The sequence below is a fragment of the Bos taurus genome, chromosome 3 (assembly GCF_002263795.3).
Source record: "Bos taurus isolate L1 Dominette 01449 registration number 42190680 breed Hereford chromosome 3, ARS-UCD2.0, whole genome shotgun sequence".
In the NCBI taxonomy this organism is placed as follows: Eukaryota; Metazoa; Chordata; class Mammalia; order Artiodactyla; family Bovidae; genus Bos; species Bos taurus.
Window position 1 is genome coordinate 51,072,470 of NC_037330.1, and position 27,477 is coordinate 51,099,946.

General features: G+C 35.6%; 1 protein-coding gene across 15 annotated transcripts in view; it reads right to left on the reverse strand.

Moving 5' to 3' along the window:
- The window catches only part of RPAP2 (RNA polymerase II associated protein 2), a 127,508-nt gene that overhangs the window by 77,774 nt on the left and 22,257 nt on the right, over positions 1-27,477 (reverse strand). For 12 of the 15 annotated variants that reach the window (XR_003033839.2, XR_233990.5, XM_005204296.5 and 9 more), the window contains 4 exon segments: positions 20,777-20,812; positions 17,994-18,921; positions 11,600-11,682; positions 8,815-8,895 (listed from right to left, as the gene is read on the reverse strand). Coding sequence is in view for 12 of the 15 variants with exons in the window: in XM_005204296.5 (XP_005204353.2) it covers positions 8,815-8,895; positions 11,600-11,682; positions 17,994-18,921; positions 20,777-20,812 (1,128 nt within the window). In the remaining 3 variants the exon portion in view is untranslated. 15 annotated transcript variants of the gene reach the window in all.

A 27,477-nucleotide genomic window follows, 5' to 3' on the forward strand; every position in this document is an offset into this window, starting at 1 on the left:
CCAAAATATCAAAGAAATCTTAAAACTTAACAATGAGAAAACAAAATGCCCAATTAAAAAATGGGTCCAAGACCTCAAGAGACACTTCATTAACAAACCTGTACAGGGACTTCCCTGGTGGCGCAATGAAATGAGAATCTGCTGCCAACGCAGGGGACACAGGTTTGATCCCTGGTCCGAGAAGATTCCATATGCTGTGGGGCAACTAAGCCCATGTGCCCCAACTACTAAGCCTGCGCTCCAAACCCGAGAGCCACAACTACTGAGTCCTTGTGCTGCAACCAGTGAAGCCCGTGTGACTAGAGCCTGTGCTCCCTCCATGATAAGACTCAGCACAGCCAAAAACAGCTAACTAAATACAATTATATATATATATAAAGAAGATACATGGGGGTTGGGGGTGGGAAGCACAAGAGGAAGGGGAAATATGTTTACTTATGGCTGATTCCTGTTATACGGCAGAAACCAACACACATTGTAAAGCAATTACCCTCTAATTAAAAATAAATTAAAAAAAAAAAGATGGCAAATAAGCATATGAAAAGATGCTCTACATCATATGTCATCAGGGAGGTGGAAATTAAAACAATGAGATACACTACACTTTTAGAATTGCCAAAATCCTGATAATCAACAAAATCAAATGCTGGTAAGCATGTCAAGTAAGAACTCTCATTTAATGCTGGTGGGAAAAAAATGGCACAGCAACTCTGGATGACAATCTGGTATTTCTTGAAAACTAAACATACTCCTACTATACAATCCAGCAATCACACTCCTTGGTATCTCTTTACCCAAAGGAATTGAAAACTTAATGTCTACACAAAAATCTGCACACACATGTCCACAGCAGCTGTATTTATATAACTGTGAAAACTGGGAAGCAACCAAGATATCTTTCAGTAGGTAAATGGATAAACAAACTGTGGTACATTCAGACCCTAGAATATCATTCAGCCCTAAAAAGAAATGAGCTATCAAGCCATGAAGACATGGAGATATTTCAAATGCATATTATTTAAGTGAAAAAAGTCAGTCTGAAAAGGCTACAGACTGTATGATTCCAAGTATATGACATCCTAGAAAAAGTAAAATAATGGAAATATTAATAAGAAGGGAGTGGTGCCAGGAACTATGGGGCAAGGGAGGACAGATGAATAGGTAGAATAGGTTGAATTCCAGACTTGGACTAGTGATCTACCTTCATTTCCACTTGAATGTCTAACAGGCATCTCAAAATTTTAGTATAACCAAAACTGAGCTCCTTATTTCCTCTCCAAACTGGGTTCTCTTGCAGGTATCTCCACCTAAGTATATGGCTACTCAGTCCTTCAGAATCCATCCAGTTGCTCAGGACCAAATTTTTGACTCTCTTCATATCCCATGTAAAAATCAGTCATCAAATTCTTTTTTTTTTTTTTTAGTCATCAAATTCTGATGGTTCTATTTTCAAAATTAAATCTGATCACTTCTTATTACTTCCACTTATTACTTATTAATCTATGCCTAGATTACAGGCGGAGCCTGGTGGGCTGCTGTCTATGGGGTTGCACAGAGTCGGACACGACTGAAGCGACTTAGCAGGAGCAGCAGCAGATTACAGAAAGAGCATCCTAAATAGTCTTCCTGCCTCTGACCATTTACTATAATTCTCAAGTCAGCAGCCAGAGTGATACTGCCAAAATATGTCAGATCATGTCAACTTTCTATTCAGAATCCACAAACTGCTCTCCATATCACCTGGAGTAAAAGTCAAAGAACGACCATGGTTCCAAGGATTATATAACTATACTACAGCCAATCCCTGCCCTTTACTTCTCTAACCATATCTCTCTGTATTGTTGCCTTGCTCATTTCTCCAGCATCCTTAATATTCTGTGAATATACCTGGCCTTCTTCTGCCTCAGGGCATTTTTACCTGTTGTTCCCCTGTCTGATATATTTTCACCAATAGCAATATGGCTTGTTCACTTAACAAGCTTGAGGTCTTTATACAAATAGGATCTTCTTAATGAGGTCTTCCCTGACCAGTCTATATAAAATCACAACTTCCTCCCTCTTTAGTACCATCCATCCCCTCTTTCCCTGCTTCTGAGGAGAAAAGGAGGTGATGGAACTGGGAAAAGGGTGTATTACCACATAATAATAACATACATATTGTCTTAAAATTTTTACATATCCTCTCTATTAAAATAGTTCCATGAGAGAAGGAATTTTCTTTATTTTGTTCACTATTTCACCTGTAGCAACTAAAACAGAATCTAGCACATAACCAAAAAAGGCCAAAGATAAGCAAAGAAGGATAAAATAAAACTGCAAAAGCAGTTAACAGAATTTCCTTTTCTGTAATACTCAAATCTCTCAAAGCTAAGACAAATTTTAGATTTCATGAATTTATTTACTGAGTCAACAAAAAAATCTACTGAATGCCTGTTCTAAACTGTTTCAGGCACTGAGGAACAAGGTCTTTGCTTTCACTTCAAAGTGCTTTAAGCAGCAGAACAGCAAAATTTTACCTGCTATCACATTTTTCCCTTTTGCAGAACCAAAATAATTTCAAGCACAAATGCTAAACAAACACTATTTTGAGTGATAATTCAAAAATTAAAACAGTAATATTTGAAAGGAAACATTTTAAAACCATAGTTTCAAAATATAATTGGAAATTCAATATAGATTTAGAAAAAAATACCTTCAGTCATCACTGATGAAATTTAAAAAGGACTTGTGTCAAAATATAATTTTAATTCAAATCATATTTAGAAAATATCTTGCTTCAACACTGACGAGTTAATCATTACCAAGTAACTTCTGATGGAACCACTATGAGAGGTAAATCAATGTAACATTCCAGCTAAATGCCTATGAAGCAGTTCAGTGGAAAGGACAGCTCTATTCACTGGGGAAAGATTCTTCAAAAAGGTGAAAAAGCTGCTTTATGTTTAGTTCTAACATGCTCTCAACTCTGGCTGCACATCAGAAGCACCTGGGGGGGCTTTTGAAAAATACCAATGTCTGGGCCCAACCCTAACCAAATGAAACTCAATCTCTAGGGGTGAAGCCAGGCATCTGTCGTCGTTAAAAGCTCAAGTAATTCTGACGCACAACTGGCTTAAGAATCATTGTTCTACAAGTTCCAATTATTGATTGCTATTTCAAAGAGAAAGACACGGTTATTTATGTCAACTCTTTCCCACCACCAGTATTGATTGAAAAGATCTCCCAACACTAGTCACTGTCATTTATATGGTGTTTCCTCAGAGACTTCACCTAGAAGCCTTGGCCTACAGTCACATACCTGTTAGAACTGTCCTGCCAGAATCTGAAGACCCCAAAATGCATTATTTTACCAGAGGTGTCTCTGTATTATAAGTAACTGACATTTTACTGAAAAGAGCAAACTCAATTTAAGCAAAAGATTTTGACATGCAGGTACTAAAGAGTAAATATTTGGAAAAACCAACTTAACAACAAGGTTTTTTATGTTTATTATTTTTTTTAATTTTATTTTTAAACTTTACAAATCGTATTAGTTTTGCCAAATATCAAAATGAATCCACCACAGGTATACATGTGTTCCCCATCCTGAACCCTCCTCCCTCCTCCCTCCCCATCCCATCCCTCTGGGTCGTCCCAGTGCACCAGCCCCAAGCATCCAGTATCGTGTGTCGAACCTGGACTGGCAACTCATTTCATACATGATATTATACATGTTTCAATGCCATTCTCCCCAATCTTCCCACCCTCTCCCTCTGGAACAGTCCATAAGACTGTTCTATACATCAGTGTCTCTTCTGCTGTCTCATACACAGGGTTATTGTTAGCATCTTTCTAAATTCCATATATATGCGTTAGTATACCGTATTGGTGTTTTTCTTTCTGACTTACTTCACTCTGTATAACAGGCTCCGGTTTCATGCACCTCATCAGAACTGATTCAAATGCATTCTTTTTAATGGCTGAGTAATACTCCATTGTGTATATGTACCACAGCTTTCTTATCCATTCATCTGCTGATGGACATCTAGGTTGCTTCCATGTCCTGGCTATTATAAACAGTGCTACGATGAACATTGGGGTACACGTGTCTCTTTCCCTTCTGGTTTCCTCAGTGTGTATGCCCAGCAGTGGGATTGCTGGATCATAAGGCAGTTCTATTTCCAGTTATTTAAGTTTTTCCACACTGTTCTCCATAGTGGCTGTACTAGTTTGCATTCCCACCAACAGTGTAAGAGGGTTCCCTTTTCTCCACACCCTCTCCAGCATTTATTGCTTGTAGACTTTTGGATCACAGCCATTCTGACTGGCGTGAAATGGTACCTCATAGTGGTTTTGATTTGCATTTCTCTGATAATGAGTGATGTTGAGCATCTTTTCATGTGTTTGTTAGCCATCTGTATGTCTTCTTTGGAGAAATGTCTATTTAGTTCTTTGGCCCATTTTTTGATTGGGTCATTTATTTTTCTGGAGTTGAGCTCTAGGAGTTGCTTGTATATTTTTGAGATTAGTTGTTTGTCAGTTGCTTCATTTGCTATTATTTTCTCCCATTCTGAAGGCTGTCTTTTCACCTTGCTAATAGTTTCCTTTGATGTGCAGAAGCTTTTAAGGTTAATTAGGTCCCAATTGTTTATTTTTGCTTTTATTTCCAATATTCTGGGAGATGGGTCATAGAGGATCCTGCTGTGATGTATGTCAGAGAGTGTTTTGCCTATGTTCTCCTCTAGGAGTTTTATAGTTTCTGGTCTTACGTTTAGATCTTTAATCCATTTTGAGTTTATTTTTGTGTATGGTGTTAGAAAGTGTTCTAGTTTCATTCTTTTACAAGTGGTTGACCAGATTTCCCAGCACCACTTGTTAAAGAGATTGTCTTTAATCCATTGTATATTCTTGCCTCCTTTGTAACAACAAGGTTTTTTAACACCCCCTCCACCAAAACAGACTTCCCTGGTGGCTCAGACGGTAAAGAATCCACCTGCAATGTGGGAGACCTGGGTTTGATCCCTGGATTGGGAAGTTCCCCTTGAGGAAGGCATGGCAACCCACTCCAGTATTCTTGCCTGGAGAATCCCATGGACAGAAGAGCCTGGCAGGCTACAGTCCGTGGGGTGGCAAAAAGTCGAAGACAACTGAGTGACTAAGCACACACCTTCAAAATGGAGTTTTTTGGCTTATTTCCCTGAAACTTTTTAAAAATTACAATTGAAATTTAAACATATATAAAAATAGAACATAAAATCAACTCCCATACAGTCATCACAACTGAGAATTATCAAATCCCGGTCAATCATATTTCATCTATGTAACCTCCTATTCAACATCCCCTAACCTTGATAATTATGAAGCAAATCCCACACATAATACAATAGTTTCATCTAGGCTTTATTTTAATTTAGTGTAAACAATGCAGAAAGTACCCTGAAAAGATTTACATAGTAAGAATGACAGAAAAAGGTGATAACAGTTTATAAATATAAAAGGAAAATGACATGTGAGTTTCCTCTTTTCTACAATCTGTTGGTTACCTCTTACTAGACTAAGGAACACTGTACCTCTTGTCTTGGCTAGCTTAGACATCACAGAGGTTTAGTTTCACAGGTAACAACCATTTCAAGTAGAATTCTTACCTGGGGTCTAGAGAGGTAATAAATAAAATTACTTAAAAAAAAAAAAAACTTTAATACTGATAATTACCAAGAAAACCAAAAACCTTTAATACTGATAATTACCAAGAAAACCAAAACCTGTTGGTAAACTCTTTAAAATTTTTTTCCAGCTTTCCTGAGGTATAATTGACACATAATAATTATATATATTTAAGGTACTCAACTTGATGTTTTGATATATGAATATATTGTGAAATGACAACCAAAATCAAGCGAATTAACATTTCCATCACATATAGTTACCGTTTTCTTTTTTTGGTGGTAAGACCACTTAAGACCTCTGTTCTTGACTTAGATTTGGGGTCTAAACCCAACTACTAGTTGTGTAATTTGAAATTACTTAATCTGTCATCTCTCACCTATAAAATGAGGATAATACAACTATTTTTTGGAAATCAGATAACATGTGTAAAGTGCCAAGCACAGTCCAGGAAATAGTAGTTACCAAAGTGAGTCCATGTACTGACATGAACTAAATGTTATTATCAGGGCTGCTTTCAAAACACTGAAATAACAAATAGCCTGGACAGCGAGTAGTTTCCAATCTGAAATACCTAAATTCCTTGGGCATATGAAAGTAATAATGTGGCAATCTTGAGTTGTAGCCAAACATTTCTTTTCAATGGGTTTCAGTAAGTTCTAGATCCTCAGAATAGTTTTTTTTTAAAAAGAAAACATGCAATTAGACAGAAAAATAGCGCTAGAAAATACAGTCAGAATAAACTGAATCACTTGTTCATTTATTCTAAGTGAGTGGGGTTAAAAATTAAGTACAAAGTTCCTATCTGTAGTTCAAGGTTAAAGGTTTTATTCTTATATCTTTTCTAATGAGTCTTAACCAGTTTGCTCAGAATGGTAATTAAATACTGTCTGCAAGAAACTGAATGCCAAGTCCTTTAAAAAAGCAATGAAATAGAGCAACACCTGGTCTTCATCTTCCCTCAGTTAAGCTATCTTAATATATTTACTTCCTTAATAAATCCTGAACAAATCCTAAACTTCGGTGCAACCACATCGTGCATTCAAACTTTATCATCACTATAGACAGTTGAAAACACTTTTTTTTTTTCTTCTTTTGGATGTATGGCTTTGTGATAGGTATATTGACACAGACTCTCTCTTTTAATGAAAAAGGAATACAGAGAAGTTCGGCTTTGGTCTTGGTATTTGGCCCAAATCCTCCTTTTACAAAGCAGTTAGTATTCCAAAGGTCTAGCCCAAACTGAGCACCATTTCTGGCATTTATAAACCTGTGTGTGATCACTGATCTTGTGATTGTATGGGTGTAACAATCTCAGTAATCAGAACAATCATATCATTCAGATTTGTTATTCCCTGAATATTCACTTTCAAATATAAACATTCTAGACTCCACAAGAATGTCTTAAGACAACTTATAATTGTCTTAAATCTATCAAGGCTTAAGATTTAATCATAAAGTGTTACAAATGATCCTTTTCAATAGTTGAAGATGAAAAATTTTTGAGACATACCTAAACTTTGAACCTTGCTGCTGCTGCTGCTAAGTCGCTTCAGTTGTGTCCAACTCTGTGCGACCCCATAGACGGCAGCCCACCAGGCTCCCCTGTCCCTGGGATTCTCCAGGCAAGAACAATGGAGTGGGGTGCCATTGCCTTCTCCAACTTTGAATTTTAGTTCTTATTACATAATTTATCGGAAAACATTTTTCTGAATGTTTGTATTAACTGTCAATCTATTTTGCTAAGTGAAAAATTTTACAAATTGTTTATACATAAAATTATGTTTTCACAAGCAACATAATTACTACAGCATTCTACTCTTCTACTGACTGATAAAACAAGCATCTAAGAACATTTTTACTCCATTTCAACCAGTTTGGCCACCTGATGTGAAGAGATGACTCATTTGAAAAGACCCTGGTGCTGGGAAAGATTGAGGGCAGGAGAAGGGGATGATAGAGGATGAGACGGTTGGACGGCATCACTGACTCAATGGACATGGGTTTGGGTGGACTCCGGGAGCTGGTGATGGACAGGGAGTGCTGCGGTTCATGGGGTCGCAAAGAGTCGGACACAATTGAGCGACTGAACTGAACTGAACCTGTCAATACTACTATTGTTAGCAATAAACTATAGTAATAGTTAATTTTTTAGATGAAATGATTCTTCTACTCTAGAAGTTCATCCTATCTTGGTGCTGTCTGGCTAAAGATAAAAACTAATTGAATTTTTGGTCATTGGCATTGGGTCAAAATGTACATCTCGTATACATCTCTACTTATAACGTACGTAGCGGCTTATCTCTATTGCTTTTTAGTAGAGAATCTCGTCTTAGCCTGGTGGAGTATTTTTACCTTGATAGTTATAGAAAAATCCCAACTCTTCCACTTCATAACTGATATTCTCTAGTTTTCCTTTTCCTGTCTTTGTCACTCAAAGTCTATTCTACACTATTCAAAACTAAATTATCCATTGTTTTGCACTCTTCCCTGTGCTCACCTTGTCTTCTCACAGGAGTTCTTCCTTGAAGATGGGCTTTAGGCTTCTTCTATATTGTCCATAGTGCTGAACAATACAGAAGTGCCAGTCATTTAATATCTATTTACTAGTTCAGTAAAATCCAAGATATTACTAACTAGCTACCTTTGTGTCTCATATATCATTCTCCTTAATTTTAGATTATTCCATAAATAAACTATCCAAAGCTAAACATATCAAAGTTTAAGCAAATAAGAGGCTGCTTTTAACAAAAGATATAAGTGGGGGGTGGGGAGGGACAAACTGGGAGACTGGGAATTACATAAACATTAATGTAACAGTAAGGACCTACTGTATAGCACAGGGAGCTCTACTCAGTACTCCATAATGGCCCATATGGGAAAAGACTCTAAAAAAGAATGGATATGTGTATAACTGATTCACTTTGTTGTACACCTAAAACACAACACTGTAAATCAACTATACTCCAATAAAAATTTAAAAATAAAACAAACAAAACCCCCCAAAGATATAAATAATGTTGTCAGTGGAAGAGAAAACAGTGTATTAAGATTTAAGACAATGAAGGTAAATCATTTACTTTCTTCATGCCTTAGTCTACTATGGATTCTGCAAGGCAATTACATAAAGTCAAAATAACTGAGAAGGAAAATCGTAGTATTAATACTAACCTGAAAGTATGGACAAGATTTTTAAGTTGTGTGTAAATATCTCCTAATGTAATCTGAAGAGGTCCCAAAAGTCCAGGCAATCTGAAAATAAAAAATTTTATTTATTTTTTATTTTATTTATTTATAAAAAATAAATTTATCCTAATATATAATTATGCTGATACATTTAAAAAATATAATTATATAGATACATTTTGGGGGTTCTTGCCTAAGTTTGGATATTTCATAGGTAGGTAACCATGACTCTGAGGTGGAAACAGTTAAGCCAGGTTTAACTGGTAAGAAGTCATAAATAAATATTTCAAAGTAACTCCACACTCTATTTTGTAGTCTATGCTACAGAAAGAGGCACTGAAATGAAAAAATATTTTGGCTGGTATCTATATTCTTGTCTCTTTCTTACCTTTTCACTTTCAAATATTAAACAAATGGAAAGAACACAGGCCAGAGGAATTGCCCTCCAAATGGAGCATTATGGGAATGTGGATTTAATATTTATTAAATCCTTATGGTAAGGTAAAAACTGGTACATTTCTAGAGAGCAATTTGACAATATATACTAACATTTTAAATGCAGACACTGTTTGACCCAACAGTTTTAATCAATACTATACAAAATTTATCCTAAAGAAATAATCAAACATAAAAAAAGACGGTTATTGGAGAAGTATTTTAGTAGTGAAAAACTGGCAACAAATGTGTGTCAGTAGATGGTTATATAAATTATGATGTAATTATAAAATAAAACCTTTAAAATATCATCAATCTATATATTTTAATGTGGAAAGATATTCATGATAAATGTTAAGTAGAAAATGCACACGAAGTTGTCCCATTTTTTATAAAACCATACATAATACAATTGTATATCACACATAGTATATATCAAGCATGTCATTTTCTCTAGGTTTAGACTATAACAGATGGAACCAAAGGGAATGAATATACACACATCATATATATCACATATATGCCAGAGATGAACATCAAAATATTAATAGTAATTACTGTGATTACAGTGATTTTCACTTCTTTAATTATATCATTTTGCACAGCCTAACCCTTCTGGAATAAGCATGTATTACTTAAAAAAAATTATATAAGTTTAAAACATGTTCCAAAATACAGAAAAAATAATAACCCCTCATTTCTATTCCCAGATTTAGCCTCCCAATATTTTGCTCCATTTGCTTCATTTTTCCTTTTTTTTTTTGCGGTATCTTCAAGTAAACCATGTCCTTTGTTTGACCCCTAAATTACTCTTTATGTATCTAAATACAAGTGCATTTTTGTATAAAACCATAATAAAATCATATTTAACCAATAACAGTTCCTTAATATCATCTAATACCCAGCGCATAGTTCACTTTCTTTGATTCTCTAAAATAAATTTTTTGTATAATTGGTTTCTTCCAATTAGAAACCAGAAAAGGTCTTACTTTTATAATAAAGTGTTAACTTTCATAATGAGAAAAATAATTAACTGCTTTCATAAACAATGAAACAAAAAAAACCCCTATATCACTATTATTTTGTTTTCAGTATTCTTTGTGCTTCTCCTTCTTTTAATTATTCTACCTCTTCTTAGATTTAGTTGTCACCCGAATATTAATAACTTGGTATTTTTTAGTAAGGTTCCTTTTGGGATCTCCTGTTGCAGCTAAAACCCATAAGGGATAGAATTCCTTCAGTGACATGGCTGTGTGGTCTTAAATTTAAAAGTGGGTACTTTCATTAGCTAAAAAGTCTAGAAAACCATTTTCACCTAAACCTTTACCTATTAATTACATACTAGCATAGTTAATCTATCCCAACTTTGAGAACCTATGTAACTAAAATGAAGGATTGATACCTTTTTATCCTAAGTCAGACAGCTGGTAACTTATATTGTTATATAAATTAAATTTTAACAGAAACATATGTACAAGTATGAAGAATGGAAAAAAGGCAAAACAGATTATATATGAAGTCTTAACACATAACAAGCATTCAATAAATATTAAACACTTATTTAAAATGTAAACTTTAGAAAAGTAAGCTGTTCAAAATACTATGGCTGCTAGAAAAGGCCTTTTAATCTTTGTACTACTACAGAATTAAGGCTTCTTCATGTGCACAACACCTTAAGTAATGCGTGAAAAAACCGTTCTGTCTTTTCTGCTGAAGAGAAAAATGCAAGTTGAAAAGTTCAAGACATCCGTCACATCTCTGGAAAAAAGATTTTCAAGCTCCTTTTGAAAGAGAAACCAAGACTGCAATTTTCAAATGTCATTTATGACTGGGCTAATTACAAGAACAACAATTTCCACTACGGGAAGCTCAAAACTAAAGTGCAAAACTCAAGCTTCTGAGTGTGAAATGGTTCTCTGAATATGCATATACACCGAGTAAGTCAATAAACCATTAAACCTTTATAAAATCTTATCCACATGTGAAACTGATGACACATTTACCACAAATCAGTATTTAAATGGGTCCAGCTCTGATATTTTTTTCCCTGACTTCACTGGATTATTGAATGGAAGTGAGGTAGTTTGGTTTTCTAGTCCCATAATCTCAACTTTTGTCTTTATTATGTGTCTCTGTCTTCAGCACAAAACAATTTCAATATGCTTTGGCAGAACACCTTAAAGATGCAAGTTTCTCAGGTGAAGAAATCCATGTCAACTTTATGTATTATTTTTCAAAATTAAAAAATCAAGGATTACAACTACAACTTATAAACCCACAAATATCAAATTGATTTTTAGATATTATAAAAATGGAATGATAATTACATACTTACACTTTATTCAATTTTTCAAGTACGATGCGTTTTCTGATCTGGTTCTGAGAACTTGAATCTATCAGTGGAAAGGTGGGATCATGCTGAATCACATTTTTAAACAAAGCAAAATAAAATCATAAATTTATATTCTTTCTTTGATAATAACACATTAAAACACAAAAGTTTATACCTATGATATGGAAGACTAAAAATGAGACTTCAGAAGCAGAAGATTTAAATTTGAGTATCCACTTAGTCAGCAGGCTGGTGTGAACTTCCTTGATCATCTGCCCTCTTTTGAGAGCCTTTTCTCATCTGTATAATAGGGATACTAACACATGTTGAAAATGTATAGAACAAGACTTTATAAAATGCTAAATGTCATATAAATGTAGGAGATTAAAGCACTAAAACTATCAAATACTATAAATATATTTTGGGAAACTCCAATTCTAGAAATGGCAGACAAGATAATTCAAACCACTCTTCTTGCGGAGAACTGAAAAAGAGAACAAATGTGGGAAAAAACCCACATTTGTTTGAAAGAATCAAGAGAGCTAAGTAAGACGGTAAAGAATTATGGTCTGAGATTTTGGAGAAAGTAATTCCAGAGAAGGCACTGACTAATTCTAGAAGAGGCAATTTAGATACTGAGAACCTAAGCATCAAAGTTTGGGGCATGCCAAAAAGGAAGAGGTACTGTCAACCTTCCCTGAACTTGAGACCAATGAGAATGAATAGGAAACAGCCTCGCTGCTGCAGGGACTGAAGCCCAGCTTCAAATCACCTTGATCACTGACTGGATGAAAGTGATTTGGGACGGCTGCAAAGCTGCCAGAAGCAAACACAAATCTGCTCTAGACGAAGATAACATCAGCCTAGGTTTCAAGTTATCTCTGTAATTTTTTATTATATGATGTTTGCCACATAAAATAGGACAATATGACCATAATCTGAAACACAAGTTCATAAAATCAACCCTAAAGGAAATCCATGTAATGAAACTATCAGCCTTATTTAGAATAACTATGCTGAATATATTAAAAAAAATGACAAGATGAAAAATTTTAGCAGAGAATGGGAAACCGTATAAAACAAAGAAATGAAACCCCTAGTAACTGAAAAATATAGTATTTAAAAGAACTCAATGGATAGATTTAATAACACAGTAGAAAGGACTGAAAAGAGAATATTCATTTGGAAAATATCCAGAATGAAACGTAGTCACACACCTCTCCCTTTCAGGGGTAATGCAAAGTGTAGGAGAATATAAAAGACAGAAGATACAGTGAAAAAGACTAACATATCTGCAATTGGAGTACCAGGTAGAGAGGAAAACGAAAATGGGACAGAAACAATACCTGAAGAGGTAATACCTGAGAATATTCCAAAACTAATGAAAGAAATCACAGATTTAAGTATGTAACAGTCAAAATAATAAATACAAATAAAATCACATCTAGGCAAAGCAATAAAAAACTGATGGTAATCACGGGGACAAAAAGAAAAAAACAAAATCTTAAAAGTAGCTAAAGGAAGAAGGTATTTTCAAATAAGAGAAAAAAATAGAGGCCAAAAGACAATGAATATGTATTTTTAGTGGGCTGTAAGAAAATAACTGCTAATTTAGAATTTAATGTCCAGGGAAATATCTTTCAAAAGTGAAAGTAAAATAATTTCCTGATAAATAAAACTGGGAAGATTCATCATTAGCAAACTGGCACTAATGAAATAAAAGGATATTCTTCAGGCCCACGGTGAATGTTCCCGGATGAAAGAATAGAAATGCAGAAGACATAAAGAACAGTAAAAGAGTAATTAACTGGGCAAATCCAACTCAACATTGATTATAAACAATCTTGTAGGATTTAAAAATACAGAGAGAATAAAAGTGCACAACAGTATGAGCATGTTAAGCTGAGTGGGTAAATGTAAGTTTCTAAGGTACTAACTGTCCAGGAAGCAAAGTATTAACTTATATTAAATTTTAGTAAGACACAGATTCAAGTTTTAATCTAGGGAAACCAATTAATGATTAGTAAAAGAACATATAAAAACAAGCAAACAGAGGACAAAAAAATGGAATAATGATACTGGATCCAAAGAAAGAAAGGAGAGAAAGAACACAGAACAGATGGGACATGCAGAAAGCAACAAGTGAGATGGGAGATTTAAACCTAAATATATCAATTATGACATTAAATGTAAATAGACTAAATTCTTCACACAAAGGACAGAGATTATCAGTCTAGGCTTTTTTTTAAGATAGTCCTTAAAAATACTAATGAAAGAATGCTAATGTCAAAGTAGATCTTGTAAGACCAAAATTAAATAAATAAATGTAGAGAAAAATTACTCCGTATGTTAAGAGGTTTGATTTACCAAGAAGACATGACAATGTCACATTTACACCTAAGAACATGGTCTCAAAGTATTAAAATTCAGAAAACTAAAGGGAAAAATAATCTATAATTATGGCAAGAAATCTTGACCAACCTTTCCCATCTTTCTCAGTAACTTATGGAATAAGCAAACAAACAAACAAGAAAGAAAAGAAAAATCAACAGTGCTTCTCAAACTGTAATGTGCACACATTTCCCCAGAGAGAAATAAGAACTCTGACTGATATTCCCCACCATAAACAAAAATCAATTCCAGATAAATTACAGACCTAAATGTTAAAGGAAACACAACAAAGCTTCTAGAAGATGAAATAATCCAAGCTAAGAAAAGATTTCTTAAAGAAGTCACTATGGGAACAATTAATAAACTGGGTTCAAGACACCATTAATAAAAATGAAAAGGAAAATCTCAGTGGAAGATATTTGTAATACACAAAAATGTGTTTGAATTCTGCACACAGAATTCCTACAAATCAACAAGAACTCCCTCCCCAGCACCCCATATTCAAACAGATGAATAGAAAAAAGGACAAGAACGGGTATGTCACAAAACAAACTATCCAAATGGCCAATAAGCAGAAGAAACAGTGCTCAACTCAATCATCAGAGAAATGTACTATAACCTAAAAGCAATACCATCAGAATGGTGAAAAGTAACAATATCAAGTATTGGTGAGAATGCAGAATCATGGAAACTGTCATAGATAGCAGAAAATACAAAGCAGAACCATTTTGGAAAACTGTTTGGCATTAACTAGTACAGTTGCATATATGCATACATTATGACCCAGAAATTCTAGTCCTAGATATATACCCAACAGAAATGCATACACATTAAGAGATATATATATACACAAAAAAAGTTCATAACAGCATAGTTCTTAATAGTTCCCCAAACTGGAAACAGCCTACTCATTAACATTAATAAATTGTGGTATATTTATATAATGGAATACCATACAGCAATAAAACTATGAATTACAACTATATGCAACACAAACATACATACTGGTTTGTTTTTTTTTTTGGCTACACTGTGTGGCTTGTGGGATCTTAGTTTCTCAACCAGCGATCGAATGCTGGCCCTTGCAGTGAAAGTGCCAAGTCCCAATCACTGGACTGCCAGGGAATTTCCAAGGGCTTCCCAGGTGGCGCTAGTGGTAGAGAAGTGAAGTGAAGTTGCTCAGTCGTGTTTGACTTTTTGCGACCCCGTGGACTGTAGCCTACTGGGCTCCTCTGTCCATGGGATTTTCCAGGCAAGAATACTGGAGTGGGTTGCCATTTCCTTCTCCAGGGGAACTTCCCGACCCAGGGATTGAACCTGGGTCTCCTGCACTGTAGGCAGACGCTTTACTGTCTGAGCCACAAGGGAAGCCTTGTGGTAGAGAACCCGCCTGCTAATGCAGGAGACATAAGAGATGCAGGCTCAATCCCTAGGTGGGGAAGATCCCTAGAGAAGGGCATGGCAAACCAATCCATTGTTCCTGCCTGGAGAATCCCATGCACAGAGGAGCCTGGGAAGTTACAGTCCATGGGGCTGCAGAGAGTCAGACATGACTAAAGTTATTTAGTACATATAGCACAATGTTGCATAAAATAAATTATATACAGAGTTAATTTATTTACATATAGTTCAAAATTGGGAAAACTATGTTATTATAATAGTCATTAACTCTGGAAAGAGGTAATGATTTGTAGGAGACATACTGGAGCTTCTGGTTTACTCAAATTTTGTAGCCTGAGTAGTGATTACACTGGTATATTCACTTATGATAATGCAATGAGCTGTACACTTACAGTCTGTGTTACAGCCTCGTGGGCTACAGTCCATGGGGTTGCAAAGAGTCGGACACAACTGAGTGACTTCACTTTCTTTCTCAGAGAAGGCAGTGGTAACCCACTCCCGTACTCTTGCCTGGAAAATCCCATGGATGGAGGAGCCTGGTAGGCTGCAGTCCATGGGGTCTCTAAGAGTTGGACATGACTGAGCGACTTCACTTTCACTTTCAGTGAAAGAGGTTTAAAAACAGAAGCAGTCAAATTTAGGGATTAATTTTTTCTTCTTAAGGCTTATAAGCATAAAAATGATACAGGCATAAAAGAATATATAACTGAATGACAGAGATCAATGTTTTTCCAAGCTTCATGTAAAATTTACGGATGCTGTCTAATAATACAAGTATACTGTTGGGGTAGGTAACATTCTATACAAATATAAGAAATTTCTAAATTTTTTACTTTATTACTTTTACCCTCGTTTTAAATCTCCAAGGTGTCGTTTAATTTATAGCCATATTTACTCAGAAATGTTTAGTAACAAACTTCTGTGCTAACAACAAGGTTATCACCTATTTGTCTTCATGTCAAATTACTTCATTTCCCAAACTACACATCAACCAAAATAGGATAATTAAAATATTATCCCGTTAAATCTCAGTGGCATACATCACTTTCTACATATAACTACTTACATATAACTGAGTACCAATTATATGTCAGGTACTGCGATAAATGCTTTATATTCATTACTTTTAAAACTCATAACACTTGAGCAAGGGAAGCCATTTATAATCCCATTTACAGATAAGCAATTAGACTCAAGAGACTAAGTTTTTATACAGCTGTAAATGACAGAGCAGATAACCAAATCTAGGTTTACCCACGAAAAAGGCAATGGCACCCCACTCCAGTACTCTTGCTTGGAAAATCCCATGGACGGAGGAGCCTGTTAGGCTGCAATCCATGGGGTCGCTAACAGTCGGACACAACTGAGAGACTTCATTTACACTTTTATGCATTGGAGAAGGAAATGGCAGCCCACTCCAGTGTTCTTGCCTGGAGAATCCCAGGGACGGGGGAGCCTGGTGGGCTGCCGTCTATGGGGTCACACAGAGTTGGACACGACTGAAGTGACTTAGCATAGCATAGGTTTACCCAAATGTGCTCTTTCCATTTTCTCCTATGTCCTCTATTTTCCCAATACGTCTCCTCTACTAAGTCATTTTCATTCATATTTTAAGTGAGCATGCTTTCCAAATATTAACCAAATATTTCACTATTCAATTCACAAATTTACTCCCATAAATGTCCAGAGTCCCACTGGAAATAAAACACAAAGATACACAACCTATGTAGAAATCTGAAAGCATATACACCAACAAAGAAAAAAGAAGTCTTTTCAGAGTCTAGACAGTCTATGAAAACTAGGTTTTAAAGAAAACTTTGTCCCACAATTCTAGGCTATTTCTACATTAGCGAAAAAAGGTTAAATATTCATGAAAATTTTTTAGGACAAACTTATTTTGAAAATAATAATGCTATTACTGGGCTTCCCTTGTGGCTCAGTTGGTAAAGAATCTGCCTGCAATGCAGGAGACCCTGGTTCGATTTTTGGGTTGGGAAGATCTGCTGGAAATGGGATAGGCTGCCCATGCCAGTATTCTTGGGCTTCCCTTGTTGCTCAGCTGGTAAAGAATCTGCCTGCAATATGGGATCCCTCGGTTGGGAAGATCCCCTGGAAAAGGGAAAGGCTACCCACTCCAGTATTCTGGCCTGAAGAATTCCATGGACTGTATAGTCATGGGGTCACAAAGAGTCAGACACGACTGAGCGACTTTCACTTTCAATGTCAATACTGGAGATGGCAATTTAAACCAAATGATTAAGGGACTCTTCTTTCTTAAATTCTTTCAGTACTTTTCTTCCTGCTCCAAGATTTACTATGGTGATTGCTCATGTATTAGCAGTATGGAAAAATCAAAATCATTAAAGGACTTCCCTTGTGGTCCAGTGGCTGGGACTCCACACTTCCAATTCAGAGGGGCTGGGTTTGATCCCTTGTGAGGGACCTAGATCCCATATGCTGCAACTATGAGTTTGCATGCCGCCAACTAATAAAAAAAGATCCCCGCACACCACAACAAAGACTGAAGATCCTACATGCCGCAGCTAAGACCTGGTGCAGCCAAATAAATCAATATTAAAAAAAAAAAATTGTCATTAAGACATACCTCTTCTGAGTCTTGTGATTTGGTGGTTTCTTCATTCAAAACATATCGTCCTCTATAAAACTCCCTGATCCTTAAATTTAATGTTTCAGTTTCTTTTTTCAAGTTCTCATAACTTGGCAGTGGTTTAATGGCTGTATCTGAGGCTCTAAATGGTAAAGACTCATCCAAGCTGTTCAACTCCTGCAGGGCAGGGGAATGACTATCTGGATCAGAGTTCATATCATCTTCATCAAGTTCTTCTTCTTTAACCAGAGGGGTTGAGGAGGATTTTAGACATACAGATGCATAATTCTGGCCATACAAAAACCTCAAAGTTTCTTCTGTCTTCCACTCAATCAAAGTCTCTTTCAGGGCTTTAAGTAAGTTTGCCTTTGCAATTTCAGGGCACACCTGCAATGAACTGGAAGCTGACCCAGAAACTTGGTTTGATTTGGCAAATTTCCTCTTAAAATGTTCAGCACTTTTCTTACTTATGCCTACAAGAGTTACTTTTGAACTACTGTATTTAATATCAGAAATTTCTGAAGCTTCTAATTTTTTTTGCAGAGAACTATTTGAAGAAATCTGTGTATTTACATTCTGTAAAGGAAGTTCACAAGCAGTAGCTTTCTCCTGATTATCTAATCTGCAATTGCCTAACTGCTCAATGACATCTACTACTGTTTGCTCTTTGCTTTCATGCTGAGAGTTAACTTTTTGACCAGCTTTCTTTTTCATTATGCTTTTTTCGTGCAGCTGTGGCCTTGTTGCATTTGGTCTGTTTCCTGGTAGAATGGAGGAAACAAAGTCTTGCTCATTATCACTGCTACTATCACTATGACTGCTAGAAGAACTAGATTCATAATGCTTCTCAAAATGGCCAGGACTGTCAATATCTGATGTTTTAATGGCTTTGCTGCATAACTGTATTTCTTCTCCAGAAGGACCACTGTTGAGAGAAAGAAATAAAAACTGTAACACAGAAACAAAATGTCCCAGAAAATTTGTACTTTGTAACTTTCAAGATAAAAATTTTATTCCCTAGGCAAGGCTTTATTTATAGGCTAATATTTACCTAGGCCTATATATACACACACACACATTTCAGAAGAAAGCTATAATTCTGTAATTTCTCTACATCATATCTGATATAGTTCTCTTTCCATCTTCTTCCCTTATCTTTTCTCCTTAATTATTTTAAAAGTGTTTTAAGAGTTGAGCAAAAAGAAGAAAAACAAAACAAGAAATCAAACCGTATCTGCAAACAAAATCCCACAAACTAACACTCAATAATTTCATCCCACTGAATTATTTTGAATTTTGCTCACTCCAATTCTGTAATGAATCCATAGTTTTTTTTTCTTTTAAGGTTTCTGATAACTTCATTACTGGTTTCTCAAAAAAAAAAAAAATACTGTAGGAACTCTGTTCAGATTTTGAATATTTAAAAAAAGATGTTTAAGCATTTTCCAATTCTGGCTGATAGTTATGTAGAAAATTGCATTAAATGAAAAATATAAGAAAGTCATAGCAAAAGAAAAAGTTGGCAAATCAACATTAATCAATGAAAGATACTTGAAAGTCCAGAATTAAGACACAAGGATAATAATTAAAGACAACAGTTTTCCCTTTGACTATGTTACTTTAATTTTTAGATTAGGTTTATAAAAGATTAAAAAATATGAACGAGTAAAGGCAAAGAGAAGTGTTGTCTATACAAACGAGAAAGATGAGGGGAGGAGATCAATTACCCTTAAGCAAATGCACAAATGAGAACTTTAAAAGGTCAGGATGGGAAGGATTCTGGGTCAAGAAGTACTGCAAGAGTCATGAAAGGGTATACAGGAAATCTCTACTTTTCACACAATTTTTCTGTAAACTGCTCTCCAAAAACTGGCTATTCCAATTTTTAAAAAGGTTTTTAAAGTGAAATAAAGTAATTCAGCAACAAAAAAGCATGCTTGGGGAAAGTATAAAAGAAGAATAAAAGCAGAGTTGAAAACAAGGTTCTGGATAGAAATGGAGAAAAAAAGATAGTAAGTTTATTCAGTATCAGGTAACATTTTTAAAGTTAGAATTTAGCCTAGACAGTCATGGTCTACTGTAACTGAAGTACAATTTCAAAAAACTTAGAATAACTGAATTTTCATGTACACTTTCTCTCGGAATTGTAAGGTAATTACATTTTTCTATACTATTTCAAACCCATAAATTGAAGATTTATATCAATTAAAGAGTATCTAGCTTGTGCTCAATTCCATATAACTAAGGTAGTGATTAATAACCAGGAAAATTTACTCTGGAAGATAAAAGGGTATGTTTTGAGAGAAGATCGTGGCTGGGCAAGCAATGTCACTAGGAAAGTTTAGGAAAAAATACAACTTGGAATTTCTATTAATGCTTTAAACACTCTTTCAAATAATTAAATAGCTGATACATTAATGTTTGAAATTCTACAAAATAAGGCTATAAAAACCTTTCAACAAATGTAATTGGCACAATTTGGTTGACAAAGAAGCACAGTGTTTCAGATGGAAGCTGTATTTGTGTCGTATTTCAACAGGTTCAATTAGACTTCCTTGGTAGGAACAGCTGTACAGTAAATCATACAGATCAAACACATCATCTTACCATCACAAAAGAAAAAAAGCTGTACAAGGCAAATATTTCTTTGTGTGGGCTAGAATGGGCACTTACATAATGCACCAGCACAGGAAGTCCAAGAGTTCATATCACCTGGGTTACTCTTAATGTTTCTATTAACATGAATATACAGAAGGTAAGTGATACTGATTCAACCATACCTTTGTCCATCCTGTAGCAGCTGAAAATCAGGATGTCTGTGACAAGAACACAGGAATAAAAAATTGAAAGCACCTGATATGTCAAACACTTAAAGGTGGTTCATTATAACCACTTTGGACAGAAAATATAACAAAAAGCAAACAGTTCATATAAAAATTTTTAAGAAAAAATATTAAATGACAACATATTGTAAAACTCATCTACAAGAAATCTGGATTAATCTTTTTTGTCCAAAATTTTCTCATATTTCTGGACTAAGTTCCACAAGCCCAAGAGTTTCCCTGACTAACCTGCTAAAGTAAATCTCTCCCTTCTCTAAATTTTAGTCATCATTGTCTTTACAGTTAATACACATTAATCATGTACTCTTCTATGACCTAATACAGAAATTTTATCTTAAGTGTCTTACTTTTCATATGTTTAAGTCTAGTTTCTTCTAGACTACAAGACTTTTTGCCCTAATTGATAAAGCAGTTGTACTGCAGCATTGTTGTGAGGTATGTAGGTCAGGTGGTTTAACTCTAGGAAAGTTTTGCCTTGTAATATCAAAATCACATTTAGCTAGGCATCAAGGATATCAAAAACAGGAGGAAAAAGTTCTTACAAAGCCAAGTACAAAAGGAACAAATACAACAGCAAATGAGTTCAAGAGAACATGAAAAGTCTGTAAAGTACTACAGAAGTACTCAGAAAAAGTACATCCTAAAAACTACATATTCAAAGAAGAACTAAATAAATGGATCAGTATTCTACATACTTACCAACAGATTCAGTATTGTCAAGGAGTCAGTTCTTCTCAACTTGATCTACAGATTCAATGCAACCCCAATCAAAATCCCAGCAAATTATTTTATGGATATCGACAAACTGATCCTGAAGTTTTTATGGAGAGGCAAAGACCCAGAATAGCTAACACAATACTAAAGAAGAACAAAGTTGGAGAATGACACTTCCTGATTCCAAGACTTACTATAAAGCTACAGTAATCAAGACAGGGCAGTGTGGCACTGGTGAAAGAAGAGACAAAAAAGATCAGTGGAAAAAAACAGAGAGGCCAGAAGCATCCCACATGGATACAGTCAACTGATTTTTAACAAAGGAGTAAAGGTAACACAATGGAGAAAATTTAGTTGTTTCAAAAAATGATGTTCCACATGCAAAAAAATTATTCTAGACAGAGACCTTATACTCTTCACAAAAATTAACTCAAAATGGATTACAGACCTAAACGTAAGATGCAAAACTGTAAAACTCCTAGAAGATTACACAGGAGAAAACCTAGATGACTTTCTAGATACACACCAAAGGCATGATCCATGAAAAAAGAATTGATGAGTCAGACTTTATTAAGTTCTGTGAAAAATACTGTCAAGAGAATAAAAATATAAGACACAGACTAGGAGAAAACATTTGCAAAACACAAATTTAATCAAAGACTGTTATCCAAAATATCAAAGCACACTTAAAACTCAACAAGAAAACAAACTCAATTAAAACATGGGCCCAAGACCTTAACAGATACCTCACCAAAGAAGATAAACAGATGATAAATAAGTATATGAAAAGATGTTCTACACCACAGTTCATCAGGGAAATGCAAATTTAAAAAATAATGGAAAAACAAACAAAACAAAGAGACATCACTATACATCTTTAAGAATAACCAAAATTCAGACCATCAATAAGATCAAAAAGTCTGAATGTTTGTGTCCCCTCATCACCAAATTCATATGTTAAATCCTAACTCAGTGTGACAGTATTAGGAGGTGAGCCCTTTGGAAGTGATTAGGTCACAGGGGAAAATCTTTCTCCAATGGGATTAGTGTCTTTATAAGTGAGGCCAAAGAAATCCCTCTCCATCCTACCACATGAGGACAAAACCAGAAGTCTTCAACCCAGAAGAGGCCCTCACCCAATCACACTGGCACCCTGATCTCAGATTTAAAATCTCTATAGCTGTGAGAAGAAATTCTTCTTGTTTATAAGCTACCCAGTCCATGCCATTTTGTTGTATCAGCCTGAACAGACTAAGACATGCACCAAAGAGCTCCCCAAAGAAGATATACAGATGGCACACAAGCATATGAAAAGACGCCCTACCTCATGTGACATCAGAAGTGCAAATAAAATAATGAGATATTACTGAACACCTATTAGTATAGCCAAAATCCAGACAGAGCACTAACACTATCAAATACTGGTAAGGATGTGAAGAAAAAGAAACTCTCATTCATTGCTGGTGGGAATGCAAAATGGTACAGTCACTTTGGAAGACATCTTGGAGACATCTTACAGAAACTAAACATATTCTTTACCACACAATCCAGAAATCATACACAGTGGTATTTATCCAAAGGAGTTGAAAACTTATGTCTACACAAAAACCTGTATGCTATGCTTACAGTAGCTCTATTCATATGTCAAAACTTGGAAGCAACCAGGACATTCTTCAGTAGGTAAATGGATAAATTCTATAGTAAATTCAGACAATGAAATTTTATTCAGTGCTAAGAAGAAAAGAGCCATCAAATTATGAAAAAACAGGGAAAAAATTAAATGTGTTAAGTGACAGAATCCAGTTTGAAAAGGCTACATACTATATAGGACTCCAACTATATGACATTCTGGAAAAGGTATAACCACTGGGACAGTAAAAAGATAAGGGGTTACAGAAGTTTTAGAGTAGGAGATGAACAGGTAGAACACAAAGGATTTTTAGGGCTATAGAACTACTCTGTATGATAGTATAACGGTACCTTCAAGTTATTATACATCTGTCCAAACCCCAAATGGTTCAATACCAAGAGTGAGCCCTAGTGTAAACCATGGGTGTGGGTGATAATGATGTGTCAATGTAGGCTCATCTATGTATGCTCACTTTGATGGGGGATACTGATAGTAGGGGAAGTTAGGCATGTGTGTGGGCAGGGGCTTTATGGGAAAATCTCTGTGTCTTCCTCTCCATTTTGCTGTGACCCTAAAATTGCTCTAGTAAACAAAGTCAGTTAATAGAAAAAAAAAAAAAGAGTACATACAAGGAAATAGATGTGCACTAAAGAGAAACTAAGTCACTGAACATAAACTCCATTTAAAAGGAAAAACAGGGCTGCAATGAAGGTAATAGTGCCAAGAATTTCCGTTTTAAAAAGCGAAACTAAATGGATATATGGAACTGGAAGTCATTTCAGTTATGACATTTAAAGGCTGCCAATCAAAAACATCAGAGTTGCAAGTATTTTTCTATATAATTAAACATCACAGCATCAATCATATAACTATTGCCTAGATAATCCATTCATCTTTTGTTTAGCATACAAGGCACTGCAGGGGATGGATTCATTGGCAATCCTCTCCTTAGTTATGGGAGGCACTGCTAGCTGATTAAGGCATTCTTTCCCATTACACATCTAAGAACCACCCATCAGCATACATTCCTGTTCTAGAGATTCCCCTACAGTTCAGAAATTCCCCCAAGACCAATAATAAAAAATTCAGAAGACAAAATAAGGCAATAATCAGAGAGTTCCCTGAGAATAAAAATTTAATCTATTCTTTCCTTTCCTTAGTCCTTCAGCAATCATCCAAATTATTCTGTTTACCCTGCTTCTTCCCACTCATGAAAACTCTAGTCACAGGAGCTACCTTGGTTTGGTGTTACTCAAAGAAAACAAATGACACTGCTTGGATGGTGACAAGTCTTGACTTCTCCAGTGCATATTTATAACTCCCATTAAGAGCTTTTTTAGCATACTAAATAATATGCTAACGTCTACAACAGAGTGTTTTATTGCCTGTTGACTACTTCCTCCCACTTCCATTTGTAGTTTTCTCATTCTTCCTATCCCACATCCTCGACCGAGTCTTCTAGGCTAAAATTATCAAGGTCCAGTACCATGCAGCTGTCTGGCATTTGGTCCTACACCGGGATCTGAGTATCAGTGTAGGGAAAAAAAATGTGTATAGACACAGTGATTCTCAACTAGATTCTTGTTCTAACTAAATGGCTAACCTGTAAATACAGGGTATATTCCATCATTCAACAAATTCCTCCAAAAATAAAATTCTGAAATATTATACATGTGGACTATTCTGGGTATGTTAAATAATACAAAGAATAAGTTCCTATTTTTAAGGACATTACAATTTAGTAGGAGGAAAATGCACATTCTAAGAGATTTACAAGTAACCATCCTCATGAGAGGAGAAGGCAGTGGCACCCCACTCCAGTACTCTTGCCTGGAAAATCCCATGGACGGAGCCTGGTAGGCTGCAGTCCATGGGGTCGCTAAGAGTCGGACACGACTGAGCGACTTCACTTTCACTTTTCACTTTCATGCATTGGAGAAGGAAATGGCAACCCACTCCAGTGTTCTTGCCTGGACAATCCCAGGGACGGGGGAGCCTGGTGGGCTGCCGTCCATGGGGTCGCACAGAGTCGGACACGACTGAAGTGACTTAGCAGCAGCAGCAGCATCCTCATGAGAATGATGTGGCTACTACTATCATCCCACATTACAGATAAAAAGACTGAATATTGAAAGACTAAGCAGCGTGCAGAAAGTCACACAGCTAGTAAGTGGTAAACCCAGGTATCAAACCCAGCCAGCATGGCTCACAAGAACTATACTCTTGCGTCGTATAATTCAACAGAATATGTAATAAGTACCGTGAGAGAGAGATGAGTTGCTACAGGAAATTAAGAGAAGAAAGAAAAACTTCCTGCTGAGCCAATGATGACAAGCTTCAGATTCAGCTGTGCCTCTAACGAACAATAAAGTTTATACGTAAAGGCGTTTGAGGTGAATCCTATGGATTTTACAGGGAGGTTTTTTTTTTTCCTTTCCACTTTTTATTTCTGGACCGGTTGTTAATTTCTTTTTAAATTTTAAAAAATTTTTTAATTGAAGGATAATTGGTTTACAGAGTTTTGTTGTTTTCTGTCAAACCTCAACATGAATCAGCCAGAGGTATACATATATCCCTTCCCTTTTGAACTTCCACAAACCTCTCCCTTTTTTCTCTTTTGGTAAGTTACCAAGGTTAAATCTAGCCTATTTCTTAAAAAAAACTAACACACATATACGCACACATAGAAAACAACTCTGTCCTTGAGCCATACAACCTCTCCCCTTTCACTGACAGACTTCTTTAAAGAAGTCTACACTCATCACTTCCAATTCAATTATCTCCTATTTAGTCCTCAGCCCTCTACCTCCTGACATCTGTATGTATGCATTACTTTACTAAAATGACTCTTGCTAAGATCACAAATAACCATAGGGCTGCTAAATCTAAAGAATAATTTTCAGATTTTTTTTTTCCTTTTCAGAGTAGAGGAAGAAGAATTAGAACAAAAGGAAGGGTCTGAAAGAGGAAGAAAATGGGAATAAATCATAAAGCAAGGCCTTGGTGAGAGGAGAATAGAATCAGTAACATACAAGGTACTATACTAGCAACGAGGAGGCAGAGAAATGACATAGTATATGAAGAAAATAATGGAGATTCTAGTGGATGTCCTCAATCATTTCACTTAAGTGGTAAGTTATATCTACTAGGAGTTGGGGGTGTGGGGCTTCAACATTTAAGGAGAGAAAAGGTCTGAATGTATCAGTCATTAAGAAAGAATAAACATGTGAACACACTGTTGAGACTAGACAGAATCAACTGGAACAGGGCCACAGGAGTGTAGGCTTTGGTGCCAGATACATCTGGATTTAAATCCCAAATCTATATATATTAGCCAAGTGTTCTTGAGTGAGTCGCTAAAGCCTCAGTTTCACCATCCATAAAATGGGTACCAATACTTCCCTAGTATGTTGTGAGGATTGAAATGAGACAGCTTATCTAAAGTGCTAATTGGTCTTATTTGAGACCTTTACCCAATAATCTTGAGGAACAGGGAAAAAAAAAAAGGATGACTGAATTTTGGGAAAGTGGACATGGTTGAAGGCTAAGGGAGAAAGAATCTGGGGTTGTCTGAGAGGATGATGTTACAACCGCTTACCATGGAGCTCAAGAAAACAAATTAAATGAGGGTCTGCCACCCTAGAAGAATAGAGCTAAGGTAGAGACCGGAGGTCAAAATGAGGTCACAAAGCACACTCAGGAGTGACAGCTGTAGATGAGAGAGAGGTTGTGGTCAGAGACGGGAAGCTCTTATTTCAAGATCTTGGAGGCAGAATAGTTCCAAATAAGAATAAGGTCCAAGTATGGCTGAATCAAGGGTAATACAAATGTACACATTATTCTAAATCATGAAGATATTTTAAGAAGTCCTATGAGACATCTCCAGAATTGCAACTTGATATTTTTTGAGAAAAACACTAAGAATTAAAAGAAAACTCAATCTCTAATGAATGAGGAAATTAGCATATACTGAGTGCTTTTTATGCGATAAATGTTTTAAAAATTGTGGTTAAAATATATACATATATAACATAAAACTGACCATTTAACCTGTTTTTAGCAACAGTCCAGTGGTATCAAGTACATTTACATTATTGCACAACCATCACCATCCATCTCCAGGACTTTTTCATTCTCCCACACTTTCTGCTACGTGGTTCCATATATTATATTCTTTGATCCTCACATAACTCTCAACTTTACTTTTATAGATGAGGAAACCGAAGCTCGGAGGGGTAAAGTGATCCTTAAGGGGGTTCCCAAGATCACCACGTGTCTCAAGCAGTAAGATTTG